This window comes from Oncorhynchus clarkii, chromosome 19, assembly GCF_045791955.1.
Source record: "Oncorhynchus clarkii lewisi isolate Uvic-CL-2024 chromosome 19, UVic_Ocla_1.0, whole genome shotgun sequence".
Lineage (NCBI taxonomy): Eukaryota > Metazoa > Chordata > Actinopteri > Salmoniformes > Salmonidae > Oncorhynchus > Oncorhynchus clarkii.
In genome coordinates, this window is record NC_092165.1 from 53,734,587 (window position 1) to 53,760,278 (window position 25,692).

The 25,692-nt window shown below is 41.7% G+C and overlaps 1 protein-coding gene across 1 annotated transcript; it reads right to left on the reverse strand.

Annotated features, from left to right (window-relative positions):
- Positions 1-1,891: 1,891 nt before the first annotated feature.
- Positions 1,892-25,310, reverse strand: LOC139374335 (gamma-aminobutyric acid receptor subunit rho-1-like). Its single transcript, XM_071115374.1, has 10 exons — positions 25,081-25,310; positions 20,425-20,481; positions 20,088-20,194; positions 10,187-10,254; positions 9,158-9,381; positions 4,684-4,766; positions 4,406-4,546; positions 4,037-4,189; positions 3,583-3,779; positions 1,892-2,712 (listed from the first exon to the last, which is right to left on the reverse strand). Exons 1-10 carry the CDS (start codon positions 25,194-25,196, stop codon positions 2,395-2,397), a joined length of 1,464 nt encoding a protein of 487 aa, XP_070971475.1. The 5' UTR covers positions 25,197-25,310; the 3' UTR covers positions 1,892-2,394.
- Positions 25,311-25,692: the final 382 nt, after the last annotated feature.

A 25,692-nucleotide genomic window follows, 5' to 3' on the forward strand; every position in this document is an offset into this window, starting at 1 on the left:
AGTCGTAGTCATAGATGTCGCAATGTCAAACAACTGTCTCAGAGATTATGATCATGTCTAAACAACATTGCGTTTCAAAATTTGACATTCCCAAAACATTGTGCTATCTAAAATGGTTTTTCAGCCCCCAAGCAACAGTTTATCAATGCTAATTAATCTGATGCATAATGTTTGAGCAATCATAGTGCAACTGAAATATCTCAGAGGATGTTCACAGAAAAATACTGCACCCAATTTATATAGTGTTTCCAAGCCAGGAGGATAAATACCTCAGTCTACCTTTGGTCCGTCTGAGTCATTGATAATATTGTACACAATCCTAAACCCTTATCGTCTAGCTAACCACAGTATCTACAAATTAACTTGACCCGCTGGCTCAGTGGAAATGATGAGAAACCCTTATAACTTTTTTCTTGAATACACATGGAAAGAGTACATATTAGGAAAGTATTCAGACCCCTTCCCGTTTTCCACATTATGTTACATTACAGCCTTATTCTAAAATGGATTAAATTAAACATTTTCCTCATCAATCTACACACAATACCCCATAATGACAAAGTGAAAACAGGTTTTACATTTTTTTCCTTCAACTTTATAAAAAAGAAAAAACAGAAATACCTTATTTACATAAGTATTCAGACCCTTTGCTATGAGAATCGAAATTGAGCTCAGGTGCATCCTGTTTCCATTGATGATTCTCGAGATGTTTCGACAACTTCATTGGACTCCACCTGTGGTAAATTCAATTGATTGGACATGATTTGGAAAGGCACACACCTGTCTATATTAGGTCCCACAGTTGACAAGGCATTTCAGAGCAAAAACCAGGCCACGAGGTCGAAGGAATTGTCCGTAGACGGGATTGTGTCGAGGCACAGACCTAGGGAAGGGTAACAAAAAATGTCTGCAGCATTGAAGGTCCCCAAGAACACAGTGGCCTCCATCATTCTGAAATGGAAGAAGTTAGGAACCACCAAGACTTCCTAGAGCTGACCACCCGGCCAAACAATCGGGGGAGAAGGGTCTTGGTCAGGCAGGTGACCAAGAACCTGATGGTCACCCTGACAGAGCTCCAGAGTTCCTCTGTGGAGATGGGAGAACATTCCAGAAGGATAACCATCTCTGCAGCACTCCACCAATCAGGCCTTTATGGTAGAGTGGCCAGACGGAAGCCACTCGTCAGTAAAAGGCACATGACAGCCCACTTGGAATTTGCCAATAGGCACTAAAGGACTATCAAAACATGAGAAACAAGATTCTCCGGTCTGATGAAACCAAGATTCAACTCTTTGGCCTGAATGCCAGCATCACTTCTGGAAGAAACCTTGCATCATCCCTACTGTGAAGCAATATGGTGGTAGCATCATGCTGGGGGGTGTTTTTCAGCAGCAGGTACTGGGAGACTTGTCAGGATCGAGGGAAAAACCTGCTCAAGTGTGCTCAGGACCTCCGAATGGGGTGAATGAAGGTTCACCTTGCAACAGGACAATGACCCTAAGCACACAGTCAAGACAACACAGGAGTGGCTCCAGGATAAGTCTTTGAATGTCCTTGAGTGACCCAGACGGAGCCCGAACTTGAACCCGATTGAACATCTCTGGAGAAACCTGAAAATAGCTGTGCAGTGACACTCCCCATCCAACCTGACAGAGCTTGAGAGGATCTGCAGAGAAGAATGGGAGAAACTCCCCAAATAGAGGCTGTAATTGCTGTTAAAGGTGTCAAAGGTTTTCAATTTGCAACATTTTCTACAAACCAGCTTTTGCTTTATCATTATGGGGTATTGTGTGTAGATTGAGAAAGAAAAACAACAACATTTAATCCATTTTAGAATAAGGCTGTTATGTAACTAAATGTGGAAAAAGTCAAGGGTTCTGAATACTTTCCAAATGCACTGTACTGTACATGAATAGGTCCATCTTTCTGAATGCACTGTACTGTACATGAATAGGTCCATCTTTCTGAATGCACTGTACTGTACATGAATAGGTCCATCTTTCTGAATGCACTGTACTGTACATGAATAGGTCCATCTTTCTGAATGCACTGTACTGTACATGAATAGGTCCATCTTTCTGAATGCACTGTACTGTACATGAATAGGTCCATCTTTCTGAATGCACTGTACTGTACATGAATAGGTCCATCTTTCTGAATGCACTGTACTGTACACGAATAGGTCCATTTAAGAGGCTGGGTCAAGAAGGCAATGTTCACCTCACAATTTATAATCCATATCTCAGTCTTTTCTTATTGGGCAAGTTCAGGTAGTCGATCCCTGTTTCAGTCAATTTTGTGCCGTTTGGTGCCTAATGAAATAAAACATGTTGTGCTCTAACTGCAGCATGTGGATGTGTTAGGGTAGTATGGTCCTTCCCCATTTGCCAGGCGTTAGGAGTAGATGGACCAGTAGATGATGTTGAACAGGACGTAGGAACCAGGGAAGACCATCCGTGAGTACTTGTCTATGGCATGGGTGTCTATCCAAATGTTCACATAGCCTGGCCTCTTTACCTGGCCCGTGAGCTGGGGATCCCCCAGAACCACCTGGGCAAACATCCTCTCCTGCCTGCCTCCGTTCTCCGGCATCCCATAGTTCCCTGCGGTGCCATAGTTCCCTATACTGTTGACGTCCATGGTGGTGTAACCAGTGATCTGGGGGTCGCACATGGCGTCGTCAGGGTTTCCGATGCCACATGTACACGGCAACTGCAGATAGCGGGGAGTAAAAAAGAGAAAGGTTGAATTAAAGGACAATACTTTGAAACTGCAAAACTTAAGTGGCTTTAAATCTACTGATGTCGAATGTATGTAGTAATTTTCGAGCTTAGGGCTTCTCAACAAGGTTGTTCGTGGCAGGAAAAGTTTTCAGGGGCTGTGTGAGTTAAAATAGGCCATCAGACTGTTAAACAGCCATCACTAACATTGAGTGGCTGCTGCCAACATACTGACTCAACTCTAGCCACTTTAATAATGGAAAAATGTATGTAATAAACAATGCCACTTTATATAATGTTTACATACCCTACATTACTCATCTTATATGTATATACTGTACTCTATACCATCTACTGCATCTTGATGTAATAAATGTATCACTAGCCACTTGGAACAATGCCACTTTATATAATGTTTACATACCCTCATCTCATATGTATATACTGTACTCTATACCATCTACTGCAACTTGCCTATGCCGTTCAGCCATCACTCATTCATATATTTTTATGTACATATTCTTATTCCTTCCTTTACACTTGTGTAAAGTTGTGTAGTTGTTTTGAAATTGTTAGGTTAGATTACTTGTTAGATATTACTGCATGGTCGGAACTAGAAGCACAAGCATTTCGCTACACTCGCATTAACATCTGCTAACCATGTGTATGTGACAAATAACATTTGATTTGATTTGATTTCCTCCTGAGGCATCTTATGCAGTTTCATTTCCACATGCCACAACATTTGGCATATAGAGAAATATACAGCATGCAAAGTTGTTCACCAGAGGTAGTCCTAAAAATAAAAGTACACAGAAAAGCAGAAAAACATTTTATGTAAATGAAATGAAATAAACTGTACCCTCTCTCTTAGTTTCCTCTCTTTCCTTTCCTGCACGGTAGAGAGGTAGTTGACCGCGGCATACTCTATGACCGAGAGGAAGACAAACACGAAACTGACCCACAGGTAAATGTCCACCGCTTTGATGTAGGACACTCTGGGCATGGAGGCGTTGACTCCAGTGATGATGGTGGACATGGTGAGCACTGTGGTGATACCTGGACAGAGTCAAAAGACATTAGAGACAGTTACCCAGACAGATCTCCATTGAAATAGCTTTTTAGTCCAGGTCTTGGCTTGATTTTTTACAGTTGATGTCAATCTTTATTTGGGGCACTGTTGAGACCAAACAAACTTCACAATCACTGTTGGAAAGACACCAAGACTGTACTATATCTCAAATAAAACATGGAAATATCAATTTAGCCTAGAGCCAATAAAACATCCTGGTCCTTCTGGCAAAGGCCTTTCCTACCCAAAGGGACCCTAGCGGGGACGGCCCGGCGGTCAATCCAGAAGGAGACCCAAGACAGCATGACCATGAGGGTGGCTGGGAAGTAGGTCTGGAGCAGGAAGAAGAAGACGTGACGTCGCAGGGTGAAGTGGATGTACAGACGGTTGTACCAGCCTGAGAAGAAAAAAGAAACACAGCTGATATTCTACACAGAGCCAGTCCTTTTCACCTGTTTCCATTCCCATAGTGCAGGGGTCTGAAACTCACGACCAGCGGGCCAAATGTGGCCAGCAAGGCAATTTAATGTGGCCCACGGTCGTCTTTGTAAATACAACTATGGGCTATAACGTGTCTTTGTAATGTCTAATCAATCTGTGACTTCAGGGTTACCTGTACTGCTATAGAAGGCCAGCTTTGTAGTGGTGTGAAACTTCTGGATAAGGAACTGGGATAAAGATATCCTCTCGTCTGTGTTCAGTGACTCGTTGCCTTTCTTCCAGTACAGCATGAGGTCATCGTCCGTGTATGCATCTGACGAGAGAATGTTCAAAAACCCCAATGAATACCTCATATAAATATGATTGCTTATCTTTGATCATGTGATAAAAACATAATCAAATGTCATCAGAGATGTGTAGGTAAATAGTAAAGTTGAGAGGTGCACTCACAGCTCTCTATTTCCAGCGAGCAGGTCTGTGTGTCTAGAGGAAAGCGACTCAGGTCCATGTTGCACATGGCCGTGACCGTGACCCTGTGAGAACAAAAGTGGCATCAGAGCCTGACTTATGCCTGACCAGAATTTAATATGGATATAAAGTGATGATTATAATTGTGAATTGCTTTGATTGTTTGTGTTGCCTTTATGCTGAGCTGTAGCTGAAATGGATCAGTATGCCTATTATAAGCTCACTTGAATAAGGTATGAAACAGAAAATGCCAGGTATCAGAAGTTTTTATCTCAATATCAAATCATTTCTGGGCATCAATTAAGTACCTTATTGTAAAGGTTCTTCATAATAATGGTAAAAAAGAAAGAAAATAGCTTTTGAGCAAAAAACTATTTCTTATTAAGCTGTACTTTTGCTAGGTCTGAGCAGAGCGGGAAAGGGCACCAAAGCAGTGCATTAACCACAGTTAGGATTGTGGTGCGGAGATCAATTCACCAGAGTGGAGGAGCCTGATGGGAGTGATATGTAACCTTAAAACTAGCTTTTATTGGGAGTGAAGTTTGGAATTCTCTTTGTTATTGGTCTATTAATTTATGCCGCTTGATGATTTATCACCAAGCAAGCCAAAACTCCACCCATGCAAAACCTGCTGATTAGAATGTCCTATGTAGAAATAACACTGATTACATTTTTCATACTTTGAAAGTGTTAGTTTCATCAGCTGGTGTACAAATATGGTACAAAACACAGGAAAACAGAATTTTAAATCTACCGGGCCTTTAACAAAAAGTATTTGTAGTTAAAATAATTTAACAAAACATTGTTGTTGGGGATTGAGACTGCTTTTTCAATGTCAACTCCATGTTGGTGATCTAGGTCTAATTGCTAGGAGTCTACAGAATGTTATATCCGATGTCTCTGAAGGTTACATGAGGTCTCTATTTGGCGGCTGTCTTGTTTACAATTGGACTGGTGTTGATTAAATCTGTTCAATGAAGAACACTGGCAAGGGAACGGAAAATGTTTGTCATACAGTCCTGATTATAACTGTGTTGTCCACCTGTCTCATTAAACGGCTGTCACTAAAAGGTCCTAACTTTGTCAGACAAATTATGTCATGCACCACCAGATCTATCTTTATATCATCCATTCAATGAACTCATTGTCCAATTTAACAACCAAGGAGGGTTGCACACACAGGATCTGACATTTATAATTACTAAGTAGCATGTTCAATAGCTTTGTTTTGCTGTCCAACAAATAGGCCTCCTTCATATGCCTCGATAAGTCAACTGGAAAAGGATTTCAGCACTAAATCCAACACCCTTGAGGGTTAGTTATCAAACCAAGGTGGTGTTCAGCTAGCACAAAAACGTTCCGAAACGGGGTGCTATCGGTACCTGTCCAATAAGAAACGCTTGTTTCCGTGTTCCGTTGCAAAACCTTTTGCTATGGTGTTCCCCTTTAAGCAGGATTTACCAAACTCAGTCCTGGGACCCCCCTGTGTGCACATTTTGTTTTTTTCCCCCAGCTTAGCACTACACGGCTGATTCAAATGATCAAAGCTTGAGTTGGTTATTTGAATCAGCGGTGTAGTGGGGGGGGCGATGAAACAACTGAGGGAAGCGAAGTGGGTGGGGGACCGTTGGGCAACACAAGCATAGATACTTCAGCTTTATAGCCCCTGTAATGTGTCTGGGTTTACCCTTCTGTCTGTGGCAACACTGCAGCTCCATTGTATGCGTTGCGTTGCCATTAGTGTTGCGTCAATGTGACATTCTACATGCTACACAGAGACGTTTTCTCACCACCAAATATGGTAGTGAGAGGAAGACCAGTCATGGGCAGTGGGAGAGGATGGGAGTAGGTAAAACTGGCCCGACATTTAGCACATTTTCTCATCGATGAAACATCTGATCTCAATTAATATTTCTGTTTCCAAAACCAGAATATAATACGAATCCAGTGCACATAGTTTTATACACTTGACGCTTTGCCAAAGTAAAACAAAAGGCGTTGTTTAAAAGGAGTGCAATGCCAAATTGAATTTGTGCACACGCACACTTCACAGAGGTGTTCCATAACAGAAATTCACATTTTTATAAACTTTTATTTGTTTAGGGTAGCCCAATTGAGACCATGGTCGCATTCCCAATGGTGCCCTGAGTACAAACATTTTCTCATAACAGGAAAAACAATTCACATTACAATTAAAACAAGATTAATACAAATAACCACAAGGCACAACCTCAACACAACTATTTTAACAAATAAACCACTACAATCAATCGAAACAACTAAACTGCCCTAGTAGCACCAAGGAATCAATTTGAAATGAATTTTGTAGGTGATTCCAACACTGGAGGGTACTAAAACTAAAAGAGGATTTACCTAAATTGGTCAAGACCAGAGGGACCTCAAGAGTTAAATCCTGCGAGCGGGTTTGGTTGCTCATTCTTTTATACGTTAGCAACGAAGTTAGGTAAGTTGTAAGCTTGTGTAGTAGGGCTTTGTAAACAAAAAGGGAGTAATTCATTGATCTATGGGACTTTCATGGGGGATCAGCCAACCTTTTGATACAGGATGCAGTGGTGAGTATTAAACCTGTCACCAGTGATAAAACATATGGCACTTCAGCATCCAAAGGTTTACGAGTAGTGGCTGCTGCAATCTGGTAAACGGTGTCATCCTAATCAAGAACTCGCAGGAAAGTTGACTGCAATCTGCTTTCTGCTACTTAGGGAAAAACAAGCCCACTTTAAATCTTAGCTTTTTAACTAGTTCAAAAGTATTTTTCAATCCAAATGCCCAGATATTTGTAGGCGGGAACCCGATTAATGGGAGAACCATCCAATGAATATGTCACGCCCTGATCTGTTTCACCTGTCCCTGTGATAGTCTCCACCCCCTCCAGGTATCGCTTATTTTCCTCAGTGTATTTATCCCTGTGTTACCTGTCTCTCTGTGCTAGTTTGTCTTGTATCTTTAGTCAAGTCAACCAGCGTGTTTTTCCCCGTACTCCTTTTCTATTCTCTTTTGCTAGTCTTCTCGGTTTTAACCACTGCCTGACTCTGGACTACTTTCCTGCCTGCCTGATCATCCTGCCTGCCCTGACCTTGAATCTGCCTGCCTTTCGGTACCTATTGGACTCTGATCTGGTCGCAACCTTTTGCCTGTACACGACCATTCTTGCCTACCCCTTTTTGGATTAATAAACATTGTAAGACTCCAATCATCTGCCTCCTGTGTCTGCACCTGGGTCTCGCCTTGTACCTTGATAGAATACATATGTAGTCCATCTGAAACATTGAAGGACTACAGAAAAACATGTATTTAGTTTTGCCTGAATTAAGTCCAATTTTTAAACAAACCAGGGCTTTCTGTAAAGTAAGAAGACCAGATTGCAGCTCTAACATAGCCTGGTCAGCAGTTGGGTCAATGGCATATATATAACAATGTCGTCTGCATTCAGATGAATATTACAAATTTTAACAGATAGACCAATATTATTTATATCAATTTATATCAATGGTAAAAAGTACTGACCCCTGTGGTACAGTTTTTGTGATAACCAGGAAACTAGACTTAACGCTATCAAAGATCACACATTTAGTCCTGTCTGACAGATACTTTTCAAACCACTTGCAAGAAGCCTGATCCAGGCCTATTTCAGTCAACCTCTGAATAAGAATGTGATGGTCATTGGTATTGAAGGCCTTGGAAAGGTCTATAAATAAGGCAGCACAATGATTTTTATGATCCAAGCAGTTTAACACATCATTTAAAACAAGTGTTTCCGCTGAAACCGTGCTATGTCCAGGTCAAAAACCGGGTTTGTGCACATTAAGAACAGAGTGAGAAGTTTAAAAAGTTCTTAGGGAAAAGTTATTCAGAGATTCGAAGACTTTGGAAAGGCAAGAATTTGGAAATTGGACCGTAGTTATCTAAGTGAGAAGGATCTCCACCTTTATGTAAGGTGAGGACATGCGCCGCTTTCCAGATCTTAGGGATAACGCCAGAAACATTAGTCAAGTAAAAAATAATGGTCAGTGGTTGTACAATTAGTGGTGCAGAGAGAGCTCCATTAAGAACACATGCTACAACATACCAATAGGATCTCGCTAGCTTGTGCTTGGCTTTTCCTACCTCCTTGCTTGTTCTGCACACAATGCGTTATTTGCACCCACTGTAAACGCCACAGATTAACTTTCTTCGCGAAGTTGTAAATATCAGAGCATGTTTTTATTTCTCATTATTTCAATTCACAAGAAAGAATGAACATGCGAAAATTGAACATCTGCAATTCTTAAGCTTGGATGCCCCCTTTGGACGTGATGCAATTTGTGCGCAACACAGGCAGTACAGCAGCTTTCATTGATTTCAAAGGAAGTATTTCCTCAATGGCTGATGGCTCCTGGCAATGCTGGATGCCCGATGGCTATAGTGTAGCAGGGCCGTAACACTGTGGAGCTACCTCAGACTGTAAAGCACGTTGCCGTCAGGGTACACCCTCAGCATGACGTTGTCCGTGGTGGTGTCATGGATGAAGGACCTCTTGGAGTGGACGAAGAACATGTCAGGAACCCAGATCTTCTTGGCCAGCCTGCTGTCAAAGGTCATGCTCTGGTTATTGGTACTGGTGAAGGACAGGCGCTCGTCCTTCCAGTAGTGCCTCAGGTACAGGGTCATGGTGAAGTCCTGAAACAACACAGCAGGTTGGTGGGGGTGGTGGGAGTGGGGGTGTTGGTGGTGGGAGTGATTATGGTGGGGGTGGTGGTGTTGGGAGTGGCGGTGGTGGCTGTTTTGGTGGTGTTGGTGGTGGTGGGAGTGGCAGTGGTGGCTGTGTTGGTGTGTGTGGTGTGGGTGGTGGGAGTGGGGGTGTTGGTGATGGGAGTGATTATGCTGGGGGTGGTGGGGGTGGTGGTGTTGGGAGTGGCGGTGGTGGCTGTGTTGGTGGTGTTGGTGGTGGAGGGAGTGGCGGTGGTGGCGGAGGGAGTGGCGGTGGTGGCTGTGTTGGTGGCGGTGTTGGTGGCAGTAGTGGTGTTGGTGGTGGTGTTGGTGGTAGCGGTGGTGGTAGCGGTGGTGGGAGTGGTGGTAGTGGTGTTGGTGGTGTTGGTGGTGGTGGTAGTGGTAGCGGTGGTGGTGGTGGGAGTGCTGTAGGACAATCACGCCTATTGATGAATATGCTATTTGGATGCAACATAGGTACTGTATGTGTTTGGAGGATTCTACATGTGAGGTACAGTATCTGAGTTGAGTATACTTCATCTTTTGTCATTATGTAATATTAATGAAAGGCTTCTCTGGTTGAAAGCATTTTTCTAGATGGTGGAATACTTTTTCTAAAGTTTGGGGAAAAGATTTTGCCTGGTCAAGCAGACTGATGGCTGTGCTCACGTTTCTGTTTCACAAACAGAATGTGAGCTATCGCGCGATCAGTCTCGTTCCACCAGGTTAGGAAAGATTACCCTTCACTGTGTAAAGATACTAAAATCCCACTCACCATATCCACTTCAGAGATTGTGTCCAGACTTTCAACCTGAACATCTACCCCAACTGGAATAGGGGGTCCTGTAATTAAAGAAAATTGCATTGATAGAAATTTCAATGAGAGGTTAGATTTTCAGAATTAATTGACTATCCTGGACCTCTGTTTAAAAACCTATTTAAACATGTAATTACAAGTGCAGTACCATTTATCCTTAATTTCCTTCATTGCTATAATGGATACATTAATTTAATTAAATGCATTTTATTTAACCTTTATTTAACTAGGCAAGTCAGTTAAGAACAAATGATTATTTATTGATGGCAAAAAAAGGCAAAAGGCCTCCTGCAGGGATTTAAATATAGGACAAAACACACATCACGACAAGACAGACAACACAACACTACATAAAGAGAGACCTAAACAACAACATAGCAAGTCAGCAACACACAACAACACACCATGGTAGCAACACAACATGACAACAACATGGTCGCAACACATCATGGTATCAGCACAAAACATGGTACAAACATTATTGGGCACAGACAACAGCACAAAGGGTAAGAAGGTAGAGACAACAGTACATCATGCAAAGCAGCCACAACTGTCATTAAGAGTGCCCATGATTGAGTGAATGAAGAGATTGAGCTAAAACTGTCCAGTCTGAGTGTTTGTTGCAGCTCGTTCCAGTCGCTAGCTGCAGCAAAATGAAAAGACGAGCGACCCAGGGATGTGTGTGCTTTGGGGACCTTTAACAGAATGTGACTGGCAGAACGGATGTTGTACTTGGATGATGAGAGCTGCAGTAGATATCTCAGATAGGTGGGAGTGAGGCCTAAGAGGCTTTATAAATGAGCATCAACCAGTGGGTCTTGCGACAGGTACACAGAGATGACCAGTTTACAGAGGAGTATAGAGTGCAGTGATGCAGTGATGGTGGGGGTGGAATGCTCTACATTCTGGCTACCCGGATAAAGCACTAAATAAACTTCAGTTAGTGCCAAACACGGTTGCTAGAATTTTGACTAGAACCACGAAATCTGATCATATTACTCCAGTGCTAGCCTCTCTACACTGGCTTCCTGTTAAGGTAATGATTGATTTCAAGGTTTTACTGCTAACCTACAAAGCATTGCATGGGCTTGCTCCTACCCATCTTTCCAACTTGGTCCTGCCGTACATACCTACATGTACGCTACGGTCACAAGACGCAGGCCTTCTAACTTTCCCTAGAATTTCTAAGCCAACAGCTGGAGGCAGGGCTTTCTCCTATAGAGCTAAATGTTTATGGAATGGTCTGCCTACCCATGTGAGAGAGGCAGACTCGTTCTCAACCTTTAAGTCTTTACTGAAGACTAATCTCTTCAGTAGGTCCTATGATTGAGTGTAGTCTGGCCCAGGAGTGTGAAGGTGAACGGAAAGGCTCTGGAGCAACGAACCGCCCTTGCTGTCTCTGCCTGGCCGCTTCCCCTCTCTCCACTGGGATTCTCTGCCTCTAAACCTATTACAGGGGCTGAGTCACTGGCTTACTGGTGCTCTTCCATGCCGTCCCTAGGAGGGGTGCGTCACTTGAGTGGGTTGAGTCACTGACGTGATCTTCCTGTCTGGGTTGGCGCCCCCCTTTGGCGGAGATCTTTGTGGGCTATACTCTGCCTTGTCTCAGGATGGTAAATTGGTGGTTGAAATATCCCTCTAGTGTTGTGGAGGCTGTGCTTTGGCAATGTGGGTGGGGTTATATCCTGCCTGTGTGTCCCTGTTCCCCGGACGTGCTACCTGTCCCAGACCTGCTGTTTTCAACTCTCTAGAGACAGCGAGAGCGGTAGAGATACTCTGAATGATCGGCTATGAAAAGCCAACTGACATTTACTCCTGAGGTGCTGACCTGTTGCACCCTCGACAACCACTGGTTATTTTTATTTGACCCTACTAGTCATCTATGAACATTTGACCATCTTGGCCATGTTCTTTTATAGTCTCCACCCGGCACAGCCAGAAAAGGACTGGCCACCCCTTATATCCTGGTTCCTCTCTAGGTTTCTTCCTAGGTTCTGGCCTTTCTAGGGAGTTTTTCCTAGTCACCGTGCTTCTACATCTGCATTGCTTGCGGTTTGGGGTTTTAGGCTGGGTTTCTGTACAGCACTTTGAGATATCAGCTGATGTAAGAAGGGCTTTAAAAATAAATGTGATTTGTCCTATAAGGAGCATTGAAGGTAAATCTGATGGCCGAATGGTAAAGAACATTTAGCCGCTCAAGAGCAACCTCAACTGACAATCTATAAATTATGTCTCCGTAATCTAGCATGGGTAGGATGGTCATCTGAATCAGGGTTAGTTTGGCAGCTGGGGTGAAAGAGGAGCGATTACGAAAGAGGAAACCAAGTCTAGATTTAACTTTAGCCTGCAGCTTTGATATGCGCTGAGAGAAGGACAGCGCACCGTCTAGCCATACTCCGAAGTACTTGTATGAGGTGACTACCTCAAGCTCTAAGCCCTCAGAGGTAGTAACCACACCTGTGGGAAGAGGGGCATTCTTCTTACCAAACCACATGACCTTTGTTTTGGAGGTGTTCAGAACAAGGTTAAGTGTAGAGAAAACTTGTTGGACACTAAGAAAGCTTTGTTGTAGAGCATTTAACACAAAATACAGGGAGGGGCCAGCTGAGTATAAGACTGTATCATCTGCATATAAATGGACCACCACTCCCACCACCACCACCCCCAGCCCCACCACCACTCCCACCACCACTCCCACCACCACTTTGCGCTGTGGACCTTGAACAGAATGTTACTGGCAGAACGGGTGTTGTATGTGGAGGATAAGGGCTGCAGTAGATATCTCAGATAGGGGGGAGTGAAGTCTAAGAGAGTTTTATATATAAGCATCAACCAGTGGGTCTTGCGACAGGTATACAGAGATTACCAGTTTACAGAGGAGTATAGAGTGCAGTGATGTGTCCTATAAGGAGCATTGAAGGCAAATCTGATGGCTGAATGGTAAAGAACACCTAGTCGCTCGAGAGCACCCTTACCTGCCGATCTATAAATTATGTCTCCGTAATCTAGCATTGGTAGGATGGTCATCTGAATTAGGGTTAGTTTGGCAGCTGGGGTGAAAGAGGAGCGATTACGAAAGAGGAAACCAAGTCTAGATTTAACTTTAGCCTGCAGCTTTGATATGTGCTGAGAGAAGGACAGTGTACCATCTAGCCATCCTCCGAAGTACTTGTATGAGGTGACAACCTCAAGCTCTAAGCCCTCGGTGGTAGTAACCACACCTGTGGGGAGAAGGGCATTCTTCTTACCAAACCACATGACCTTTGTTTTTGGAGGTGTTCAGAACAAGGTTAAGGGTAGAGAAAGCTTGTTGGACACTAAGAAAGCTTTGTTGTAGAGCATTTAACACAAAATCCGGGGAGGGGCCAGCTGAGTATAAGACTGTATCATCTGCATACAGTGGGGCAAAAAAGTATTTAGTCAGCCACCAATTGTGCAAGTTCTCCCACTTAAAAAGATGAGAGAGGCCTGTAATTTTCATCATAGGTACACGTCAACTGTGACAGACAAAATGAGAAAAAAAATCCAGAAAATCACATTGTAGGATTTTTAATGAATTTATTTGCAAATTATGGTGGAAAATAAGTATTTGGTCACCTAAAAACAAGCAAGATTTCTGGCTCTCACAGACCTGTAACTTCTTCTTTAAGAGGCTCCTCTGTCCTCCACTCGTTACCTGTATTAATGGCACCTGTTTGAACTTGTTATCAGTATAAAAGACACCTGTCCACAACTTCAAACAGTCACACTCCAAACTCCACTATGGCCAAGACCAAAGAGCTGTCAAAGGACACCAGAAACAAAATTGTAGACCTGCACCAGGCTGGGAAGACTGAATCTGCAATAGGTAAGCAGCTTGGTTTGAAGAAATCAACTGTGGGAGCAATTATTAGGAAATGGAAGACATACAAGACCACTGATAATCTCCCTCGATCTGGGGCTATTCATTGACCACAGCTCAGCGTTCAACACCATAGTGCCCTCAAAGCTCATCACTAAGCTATGGACCCAGGGACTAAACACCTCCCTCTGCAACTGGATCCTTGACTTCCTGACTGACCGCCCCCAGGTGGTAAGGGTAGGAAACAACACATCCGCCACGCTGATTCTCAACACGGGGGCCCCTCAGGGGTGCATGCTCAGTCCCCTCCTGTACTCCCTGTTCACTCATGACTGCACAGCCAGGCACGACTCCAACACCATCATTAAGTTTGCAGATCACCGACAACAACGAGACAGCCTATAGGGAGGAGGTCAGAGACCTGACCGTGTGGTGCAAGGACAACAACCTCAATGTGATCAAGGCAAAGCAGATGATTTTGGACTACAGGAAAAGGAGGACTGAGCACGCCCCCATTCCCATTGACAGGGCTGTAATAGAGCAGGTTGAGAGCTTCAAGTTCCTTGGCTTCCACATCACCAAGACACTAACATGGTCCAAGCACACCAAGACAGTCATGAAGAGGGCACGACAAAACCTATTCCCCCTCAGGAGACGGAAAAGATTTGGCAATATTTTACATTTTCCTGACGGGTTGCATCACTGCCTGATATGGCAACTGCTCGTTCTCCGACCCCAAGGCACTACAGAAGGTAGTGCGTACGGCCCAGTACATCACTGGGGCCAAGCTTCCTGCCATCCAGGACCTCTATACCAGGCGGTGTCAGCCATCCTAGTCATGGGCTGTTCTCTCTGCTACCGCACGGCAAGCGGAGCTCCAAGTCAAGATCCAAGAGGCTTCTATACAGCTTCTACCCCCAAGCCATATGGCTACCCAGAGTATTTGCATTGCCCCCCCCCCCCACCCCACAACATGCTGCTACTCTCAGATACTATCTATGCACAGCCACTTTAATAACTCTACCTACATGTGCATAATTACCTCAATTACCTCGACACCGGTGCCCCCCACACATTGACACATTGACTCCGTACCAGTACCCCCTGTATATAGCCCCGCTATAGTTATTTACTGCTGCTCTTTAATTATTTATTATTCTTATCTCTTACCTCTTTAGGGATCTATGGAGTGCTTGGACCATGTTAGTTTGCTGTTGATGTGGACACCAAGGAACTTTAAACTGCATTGTTGGTTAAGGGCTTGTAAGTAAGCATTTCTCTGTAAGGTTCGGCGCATGTGACAAATAACATTTGATTTGATTTGGTGACAGGCAGTGGCTAAGACAGCAGATTTTCTGACTTTATACACTGCACTCTTTGAGAGAGGTAATTATCAAACCAGGCCAAAGACCCCTTGGAGACACCAATACTCCTTAGCCGGCCCACAAGAATGGAATGGTCTACCGTATCAAAAGAATTGGCCAAGTGCTTCAATAACCATTGATTCTATCACAAATAACGTCATGTATTGTGACTATACTATGTGTAATACAATATACAGTAGTTTCATTCAGTCAGTGTAAGCCTAATACAAAAAATACACTACAATAAATTCAGCGCTGCATTGTCAGCCAATAAACTGGATTTGCTTGTGCCATGACGGGCTGGATTCTATTTTTTTTTAAACTGTTTTAACCTTCACTCTCCATCATCCGCCTTAGTACAGGAACACAATTAGGTCACAATGGATCACAGTTGTTGCAGCCGCAAACATCTGGATGCCTTTCCAATCTCTCTTTCCTAGATCTATTTTCTTTCATAATAGGATGCATTTTAAAGGAGGCCCAGAGGGGTCATTCATAGTGTGATGTTTTTTAGACTCAGATTGCATTTACAGCTGTTTATTTTTATGTATTCATAAAACAAGACATACAGTGCCTTGCGAAAGTATTCGGCCCCCTTGAACTTTGCGACCTTTTGCCACATTTCAGGCTTCAAACATAAAGATATAAAACTGTATTTTTTTGTGAAGAATCAACAACAAGTGGGACACAATCATGAAGTGGAACGACATTTATTGGATATTTCAAACTTTTTTAACAAATCAAAAACGGAAAAATTGGGCGTGCAAAATTATTCAGCCCCTTTACTTTCAGTGCAGCAAACTCTCTCCAGAAGTTCAGTGAGGATCTCTGAATGATCCAATGTTGACCTAAATGACTAATGATGATAAATACAATCCACCTGTGTGTAATCAAGTCTCCGTATAAATGCACCTGCACTGTGATAGTCTCAGAGGTCCGTCAAAAGCGCAGAGAGCATCATGAAGAACAAGGAACACACCAGGCAGGTCCGAGATACTGTTGTGAAGAAGTTTAAAGCCGGATTTGGATACAAAAAGATTTCCCAAGCTCTAAACATCCCAAGGAGCACTGTGCAAGCGATAATATTGAAATGGAAGGAGTATCAGACCACTGCAAATCTACCAAGACCTGGCCGTCCCTCTAAACTTTCAGCTCATACAAGGAGAAGACTGATCAGAGATGCAGCCAAGAGGCCCATGATCACTCTGGATGAACTGCAGAGATCTACAGCTGAGGTGGGAGACTCTGTCCATAGGACAACAATCAGTTGTATTTTGCACAAATCTGGCCTTTATGGAAGAGTGGCAAGAAGAAATCCATTTCTTAAAGATATCCATAAAAAGTGTTGTTTAAAGTTTGCCACAAGCCACCTGGGAGACACACCAAACATGTGGAAGAAGGTGCTCTGGTCAGATGAAACCAAAATTGAACTTTTTGGCAACAATGCAAAACGTTATGTTTGGCGTAAAAGCAACACAGCTCATCACCCTGAACACACCATCCCCACTGTCAAACATGGTGGTGGCAGCATCATGGTTTGGGCCTGCTTTTCTTCAGCAGGGACAGGGAAGATGGTTAAAATTGATGGGAAGATGGATGGAGCCAAATACAGGACCATTCTGGAAGAAAACCTGATGGAGTCTGCAAAAGACCTGAGACTGGGACGGAGATTTGTCTTCCAACAAGACAATAATCCAAAACATAAAGCAAAATCTACAATGGAATGGTTCAAAAATAAACATATACAGATGTTAGAATGGCCAAGTCAAAGTCCAGACATGAATCCAATCGAGAATCTGTGGAAAGAACTGAAAACTGCTGTTCACAAATGCTCTCCATCCAAACTCACTGAGCTCGAGCTGTTTTGCAAGGAGGAATGGGAAAAAATTTCAGTCTCTCGATGTGCAAAACTGATAGAGACATACCCCAAGCGACTTACAGCTGTAATCGCAGCAAAAGGTGGCGCTACAAAGTATTAACTTAAGGGGGCTGAATAATTTTGCACGCCCAATTTTTCAGTTTTTGATTTGTTAAAAAAGTTTGAAATATCCAATAAATGTCGTTCCACTTCATGATTGTGTCCCACTTGTTGTTGATTCTTCACAAAAAAATACAGTTTCATATCTTTATGTTTGAAGCCTGAAATGTGGCAAAAGGTCGCAAAGTTCAAGGGGGCTGAATACTTTCGCAAGGCACTGTATTTGGCCCTTGTTCTAGTTCATGAATATCACATGCATTCTACAGCAATGCACATTTTGCTTGATCCATGAGCTTGCGTGGGTGCTCTGTAACACATTTTGTCATTTGGCCTCAAATATTATTGTATCTCCATGTTTGAACTAAGAAGGTCATCCTGAAGGTATTATGGATTGCCAACATGTAAATAACTCAAAAAGTACATTTAACCTTAACATGAGACCACTGGGCACACATTAGTTGAATCAACGTTGTTTCAATGTAATTTGTCAACGTATTGTGATGTGTTGAATCAACATGGTAAATACATTGGATTGCAGAAAAGCAATCAACCAGCACTGATTTCATATAATTTCAATCAGCATTGTAAACATTGAAATTAGGGTAGAACTTGTACTTAAATACATTGACTTAACCGGACTGACAGGTTGTTACATCAATCTAATTTCAACATAATCATCATGTATACGTAGAAACATTTTAAAAACATATTTTTTTAAATCCTGTATTTAATATACTGTATATTTAAACTATTTTGAATGTCATATTTGATTAGACATATTGTATGTTATTTAACTGTGTTTCAATGATGATAGTAAAATGGTATGTCATGCCATCAACCTAAATAAAGACGTATATTGAAATAAAATGTCAAACCACAGTCCAACGCTTCCTGCCTGAACAATGACAATTCAATATCCAGTTAGACTACAAAATAATTATTAATGTTGTTGGATTCACACCTCTATATCAAACAAAAATCTAAGTTAAAGAATAGCACTAAATCAAATTAAACTTTATATGCATTTCAAATAAAGTTTGATTTGATTTAGTCCTATTCTTCAACTTAGATTTTTGGTTGAGATGGAGACATGAATCCAACATATTAATAAATTGTAGACGAAATGTGAAATCAGCCAACCATCCTTCACATACAAGACAATATCCTAAGGTAAACATTTTCTATTCATATTATGAATTCATCCTATTTATAGGGCTAATGGTAACTAGGATCCAATCAACCATGGATGAATGACAATATACAGTACCTAACTACACGTTGAAATGATGGTGTCCTCTGTTGGGCAAATCAGATTTCAATGTAGCCTACATAAACCCAACCTCACTCCAAATTTACTTTCACATACAGCTTGTGAAGTAAGAACATTTTGAAGAGATACTTTCAACTATTCAATGTGATTTACGCGAATGAGTATGGAAGCTGATGTATCTAGTGTGTTGACGTGATAGCTTGGCAGAAATGTTCACAGCTTACTTCCAAAGCCAAGCAGGGTATGTAGAGGTAGGTATCTGGAATGTGATTTGTTCTCACAGAAGTGCATTACTGCTCATATACCAGTAGGAGTCACTGTTCAGGCAGTAATTTTGGCTTCATATTTTATTTCAAAAGGGGGATACCTAGTCAGTTGTACAACTGAATGCATTCAACTGAAATGTGTCTTCCGTGTCTTCGGGCGCCGAGGGAACAGTGGGTTAACTGCCTTGCCCAGGGGGGCAGAAAAACAGATTTTTACCTTGTCAGCTCGGAGATGCGATTCAGCATATATACCTCTTTATTTAGGTTGATGGCATTACGTTGAAACAATTACGTTGATTCAAACATTATTTTACTATCAACATTGAAACAAGGTAAAATCAACTATGTCTAATCAAATATAAAATGTTACATAAGTTCAACCCCGCAATATACATAGAGTATACCCCCCATGAAAAACCCAGCAGCGTTGCAGTTGTTGACACAAACTGGTGCATCTGGCAACTACTACCATACCCTGTTTGAAGGAACTTACATTTTGTGTCTCGCCCATTCACCCTCTGAATGGCATACATACACAATCCATGTCTCAACTGTCTCAAGGCTTTAAAATGATTCTTTAACTGTCTCCTCCCCTTCATCTACACTGATTGAAGTGGATTTAACAATTTAACACATCCGTGTTAAAAGAAAGAGTACAAATATAGGATCTTCATTTGAGACAGTTTGCTACAGCAGGAAAATAGTCCTGCAGCAACAGGAAATGTGAATTATTATGTGGATTATAATGAATGGACATTTTTTGTAGGGGTTCATGAAAATTCTTAGCAACAAAAGAGTGATCAAATTAAGATCCAACATCTGTACTAGCATGACAATATACAGCTTGCCATGTTATTGGTGTCATTAGGGCTTCTAGAGGGCTGAGCTGATAAGACCATTGGATAGATTGTCTGACCCTGTTTAAAGGAAAAAGGGAGTTTGTGTTGGTGCTCTAAGCAACATCAAAACAGCAAACACAACTAAAGGGAGTCAAAAACCCATTTGTGCATTACCATCAAAGTAATTAGTGTTGATGCAGGGTAGGTACAAAGCTTATGTGGAGCATGTTTTTCACATACTAAACCTGATGATTTTACTAGGTAGAAATATATACATTATATGACTCCTGTAAAGTCTTACCTCCAAATGCTGGTCTCATGGTAAAGTCATGGTCATCTATTCTTAAGAGCTGCTCAGATTTTGTCATGGGAGATTTTGTCATATCTGGACCTCGTTTTAGGATTGGGCTGTAGTGAGGAAAAGAGGTTGTCTTTTTAGGGTTAGGCTGTAAGTTGAGGATCTCTTTTTTCAATGGGCAAAGACATGTTGTACACTGTCAAGTACGGTAGCATTTTACAATATCAGCTTTGCTATATTTACAATATCAAATGTATTGATAAAACCTTTCCTATCATGCTTCAAGTTGGCAAACCACTTTTGCAGATCAGTGTTTTGTACAATGACATTGAACTCTAACCTTGCGGTCTTGCTGTGAGCTCCTCCATCATCCATTCTTGATGTTTCTCTCCTGGATCTGTTGATGAAAAATATTTGAACACATCAATCAACAGCTAGTAAACTATACATATCTATATACACATCAATTACACAATACATAGCTACTATATACAGTACCCATTATTACACTATACATCAAAAGAAAACATAAAACACGAAGAGAAAAACACAATCATATGAAAAAACAAACACATTCTTTAATAAAAAGGCCCTGTAACGTTGTAAATTGTTTTTAGGAAAGGAATAGTGTCATTAACCTGGGCATAATGAAAAGATCACAAAATGATTTCAAACAGCGTCTGGTCAAAATGTCAAGATGAACTCCAGTATAGGTGATAGATATACAATAAATGACACAGGAGTGGCTCAGTTGGTAGCGCATGGCACTTGCAATGCCAGAGTGGAGGGTTCAAATCCCACAAGGGGCCAGTATGAATTCAAATGCATGCACTCACATTGCTCTGCATAACAGCATTGACGTAAGTATAAAATAACCTTTAATCTAACTGAGACCATTGTCAGGCTGAAATACAATGCAAGTTTTCTGCAGTTTAGCAACAACAACAAATAAATAATTCAAACAAGCAACAACCAGTGTAAGACAGTAGAAATGGTTGTTATCATGTTTTTTTATAAAGCTAAGCAGAAATGTGTCTTTTACTCTCAACTTGACTCAAGGAGCCAAATCAGGCTGATTCGTTGCCATTTTCATCCCCAAAACACAAGAAGGGCATGAGTGCATTCAGATAAACACTATTTCAAGAGAACGTCTCTTGTCAACGCTCAAAGGGATCCTACATCTGAACGCTTGTCGCTTTGATAGCGTTATCCAGGTCACCGCAGAAACATAAAAAATAATTTAAAAAAATAGATTTTCCCCTAAAAACCCTCAACTGGATTAATGGGTGGCCTGCGGGCGAGTGCATGCTGTGACAGTGCCCCACAGGCGTGCATGGAGAGAGGAGAACAGCAGACAGCAATATTATCTACCGTGACAATCAGACAGAGAGCAAGAGAGAGTGCTGCTGGGCGCTAACCGGTGTGGGCTGATGGGTGATATTCCTCTCTGTCCTCCCCAGCAGCTGGTTGATAATCCGCTTGGCACAAATGTCTCTCCAATCCCCTCCAAGGGCCAGAGTCTAGAAAAGTCTGTCTGTGTGTGTGTGTATGCATGTGTGTGTGTGTGTCTATCTGCAGAACACTGCCTTGGGGATTCCTATAGCTCTGCTGTTGCTATACAGTGGCCTGCCTTTTCTGGCCTAACAGAGTCAACAACAGGGTCATTAATCAACTCCTGTTAAGTGCACATAACAAGGAAGGGCTCAGTTGAAAGTGCATCGCAGTTCACTGGTGCCAATTTAAACTCAATTATTTTTTGAATTGCTCTGTCCGGATATGGGTTTGCTCCAGTTCCGTGAAAAGGTTTCACAGCAGTCCAGTCATAACCAAACGTTGCGTTTCTCAGAAGCTGATTGTACTACTGACTGTTGTTGTTATTTTCATGCCATTCAAGAGGACAGAGAATGCTTTTCATATGAACTTTAGAGAAACAACTGTGGGGTGAGAAGTCGGGTTTAGTTTTCCATCAGTGTCTGTTAAGCTAAGACTGTCTGATACTGCTTTGATGGACTGTGTTCTCCTGTTGTTTTTTGAAGAGAGAAAATAAACACATGTTCAAGTCCGTCGCCCTATATGTTTATGGGGCCTGTTTCAAGTTATGTGTCGCTAACATTTTGGTTTCACTCACAGCAATATACTGTGTTCCAATGTTACAAAATGTGTGGCATCTGTTCATGACCATAACATTTCCAATCTACATGAGAGAAAAAGTGGTGATCTACAACAATACGTGTAACTTTGAAATAAAGGGCTTTTAATTTTCCTTGAAAATATAATTGTGATTGAATATCTTAACACAATATTTTATTTTTATTACATTTTTTTGTTAAAGGAAAACCCACCTCAGTCTTCTCAAAACCTAACCCATTATTTTTCAGCAACACAATGCAACAAATGTTAATGCCAAAGACACACCAGAATGGCTTTCCAAGACGTGTTGAGTGTTCAAGTCTCAGTCCAGACTTAAATTTGCTTGAAAATCAGAGACAATGTTTAATTCTATTGGTGTCCATTAATGACTCCCAACCAAATTCAATGAGCGTAAGCAATTCTGACAAAAAAACGATGGATATACAGTACATGTATGTTGCCCTAAGAGTTGTGCAAAGTTGGTAGAATCTTATTCAGAATTATTCACAGCTATAATGGCTACCAAAGGTGCTTCCACCAAATATGAACTCAGGTTTGAAGACATATGCAATCATTCAAGACCTCATTGTTTTTTTTATTTTTAATACATTTTTAAAATGTTCTATAATGTTTCTTTCACTTTGAACATCTGGAGTAGGTTGTGTAGATTGGTAGAGGAACATCTGGAGTAGGTTGTGTAGATTGGTAGAGGAACATCCCGTTTGAATTCCTTTTTAGAATACATTTTAAGACTGTGCAAGGGGTGTGTAGACTTTCACTAGCGATTGTAAGAATAGATCAAAGAGCCATGATCACATGAGAGTGAAATTGTGTCTAAAGGAGACATGGTTTGTGGGATTAGGAAATGAAAGGGCCTTTGGAATGCACTAAGTGGGTATAAAATCACTCAAAGCTGATAGTAGAGTCCAAAGGCACCCTGCAGTTTGGATGGGAAAAATCATTATCATCTTCACTAGAGATTAACAGCTGCACAGTTCTGTTTTTAGCATTGTACTGTAGGACTCGAGAGCTCTTACATTTTAGGAATATTTCATATTTTGCAGGTTATTATTGTTGTGTATAATAACGTGCATTTTAATGTGTAGGCCTATATGAATGTGTAGTTTGACGTATTTATTGTATGTGTATTGTGGTGCTATAGAGGGCTCATCTGAAAAAGGGACCTTGGTCTCAGCATTGACTCCCTGACAAAATAAAGGTTATCTAAAATAATACGTTAATTTTTAGTGAATCCGTAGGCAATATGGCCAGACAACATGTTATGGTATTTGCGATTAATTATATCTTGGCTAGAAAATGTACTGTCCTAAAGCTATAACATTGAGACAACATCGTCGGTCTTAAGGATCGTACTCTTTTTAATTTTTTCTGGCCTAAAATGACATACCCAAATCTAACTGCCTGTAGCTCAGGACCTGAAGCATATTATTAATACCATTTGAGAGGAAACACGTTGAAATTTTAAATTAATGTAGGAGAATATAACACATCTGGTAAAAGATAACACAAAGAAAAAAACATGCGCTTTTTTGTATTTTCATCTTTGAAATGCAAGAGAAAGGCCATAATGTATTATTGCAGTTTAGGCTCAATTTAGATTTTGGCCACTAGGTGGAAGCAGTGGGTGTGCAAAGTTTCAGATTGATCCAGTGAAGCATGGCAATACTGGACAGTATTTTGTATGAAGTCTGCCCAAATGTGTCGAATTGGTCAATTTATAAATTTTCAAGTACATAACTATAGAGAATATACAAAAAGTCTACACATTCCCAGGAATGTCATACATGATGGATCATTAGCTTATACACAAACTATCACACATCTAGATGGCCGGGCGGGGTGGGTGTGGAGCCAAAAACAGCAGGGGTTCAAACTGGAGAACCCAGTTCCTACATTTGAATATAAAAATAGATTTTATCAAACAAAACTATGCTACATTTTATCTTTGGGACCCTCAGGATGACAAATCAGAGGAAGATTACTGAATGTAGTACATTATTTACCTTCAGAGGTGAATGTATCAAACCAGTTGCCATGATAAAAGTGTTTTGTTGTTGTGCAATCTCCTCAAACAATAGCCTGGTATTTTTACACTGTAATTGCTACTGTAAATCGGACAGTGCAGTTACATTAAAAATAATTTAAGCTTTCTGCCCATATAAGACATGTCTATGTCCTGGAAAGTTTGCTGCTATTTACAACTGTCATGCTAATCACATTAGCTCAACTGTACAGGTATAGAGACATTGATCCTGTAGAGGTTAAAAGCAAGTAGTAGATTTGCCATTCAGCTGTAACATACTGTACTGTATGTAATATACGGTATGCCTCATTGCCACTTAATCTATCAGTTCCACATAATTGGTTCTATATGTTGTTAACTGTATGCACTTCAAAGTATTGGTTGACCCTAGCCTGGTCCCAGGTCTGTTTGTGCGGTCTTGCCACCTCCTGTGGTTGCTGACATGTCAAAAACAGATAGGACCAGGCTAGGTTGAGTTGGGGCTCCATAAATATGTATCATAAACTGATCAGAATGATATTCATTCCATCCAATAGCGCCACATCCAGTCCAGCCACCCATGGAGCAACAGCCACAACATCCAACAATAGAACATTATTAGATACTGGAATATAGGCCCCCTCTCTAAATCCCCTTTCTGAATAAGTCTGAAATCACCTGGTGGGGGAGCAGAACAGGTGAGGACAACTGAACATTACCATAACCAATACAGATTCACATTTTAACCCATGTCTAGATATAAAATGTCAATCAAAGGATAAATTCAATGCCATACATCCAGTCTATGTTATGTATAGATCCTAGGATGGAATTTGCATTTACCTGCTTTGTTTGTAGGTCTCCAGCTTGTCACCTCTTTGATGAGCTGATCTCCCAGAAACCCCCATGAGGCAGACGCAGAACAGCACCAACACAGTATCCACCTGCATGGTGCACATACCCCAGTAGACCACTCAAACTCCAGTCAAATTCCACACCCTACCAGGGCTAAAACCTCTCTTCATGGGTCCTGGGACATTGTCTTCAGCAGAACAGCATCGGGGCCGGGGAAGAAGCAGCAGCTCTGGCCTGACCAACAAACATCCCACGGTGCTTAATCTCCACAGTGGGCAAAAGCAATTTTGACTAAACCTATAAATCCCTGAGCATCAGATGGCACAGATTTGATCCCTCCAGTGGCGGATGTGGCTCATTCGCTCTGCCCTGTTGCTCTACTCTGCTCTGTACCGCCCAGACCAATTCTCATAATGATGCAGCGTGATCGTTTGGGAGGTCAATGGTGGGAGATAGATACAGGATCTGGTTCCCACAGTCAGACACAGAGTCCCTGATGTGGAAGACCATGAAGTCCCTCAGCTGTGTGCCTATCAGTGCTATTTTGCTGAGACATCTTCAAGGGCTGCTAAAATACGGCTTCAGTCTGAGTTTCACAAA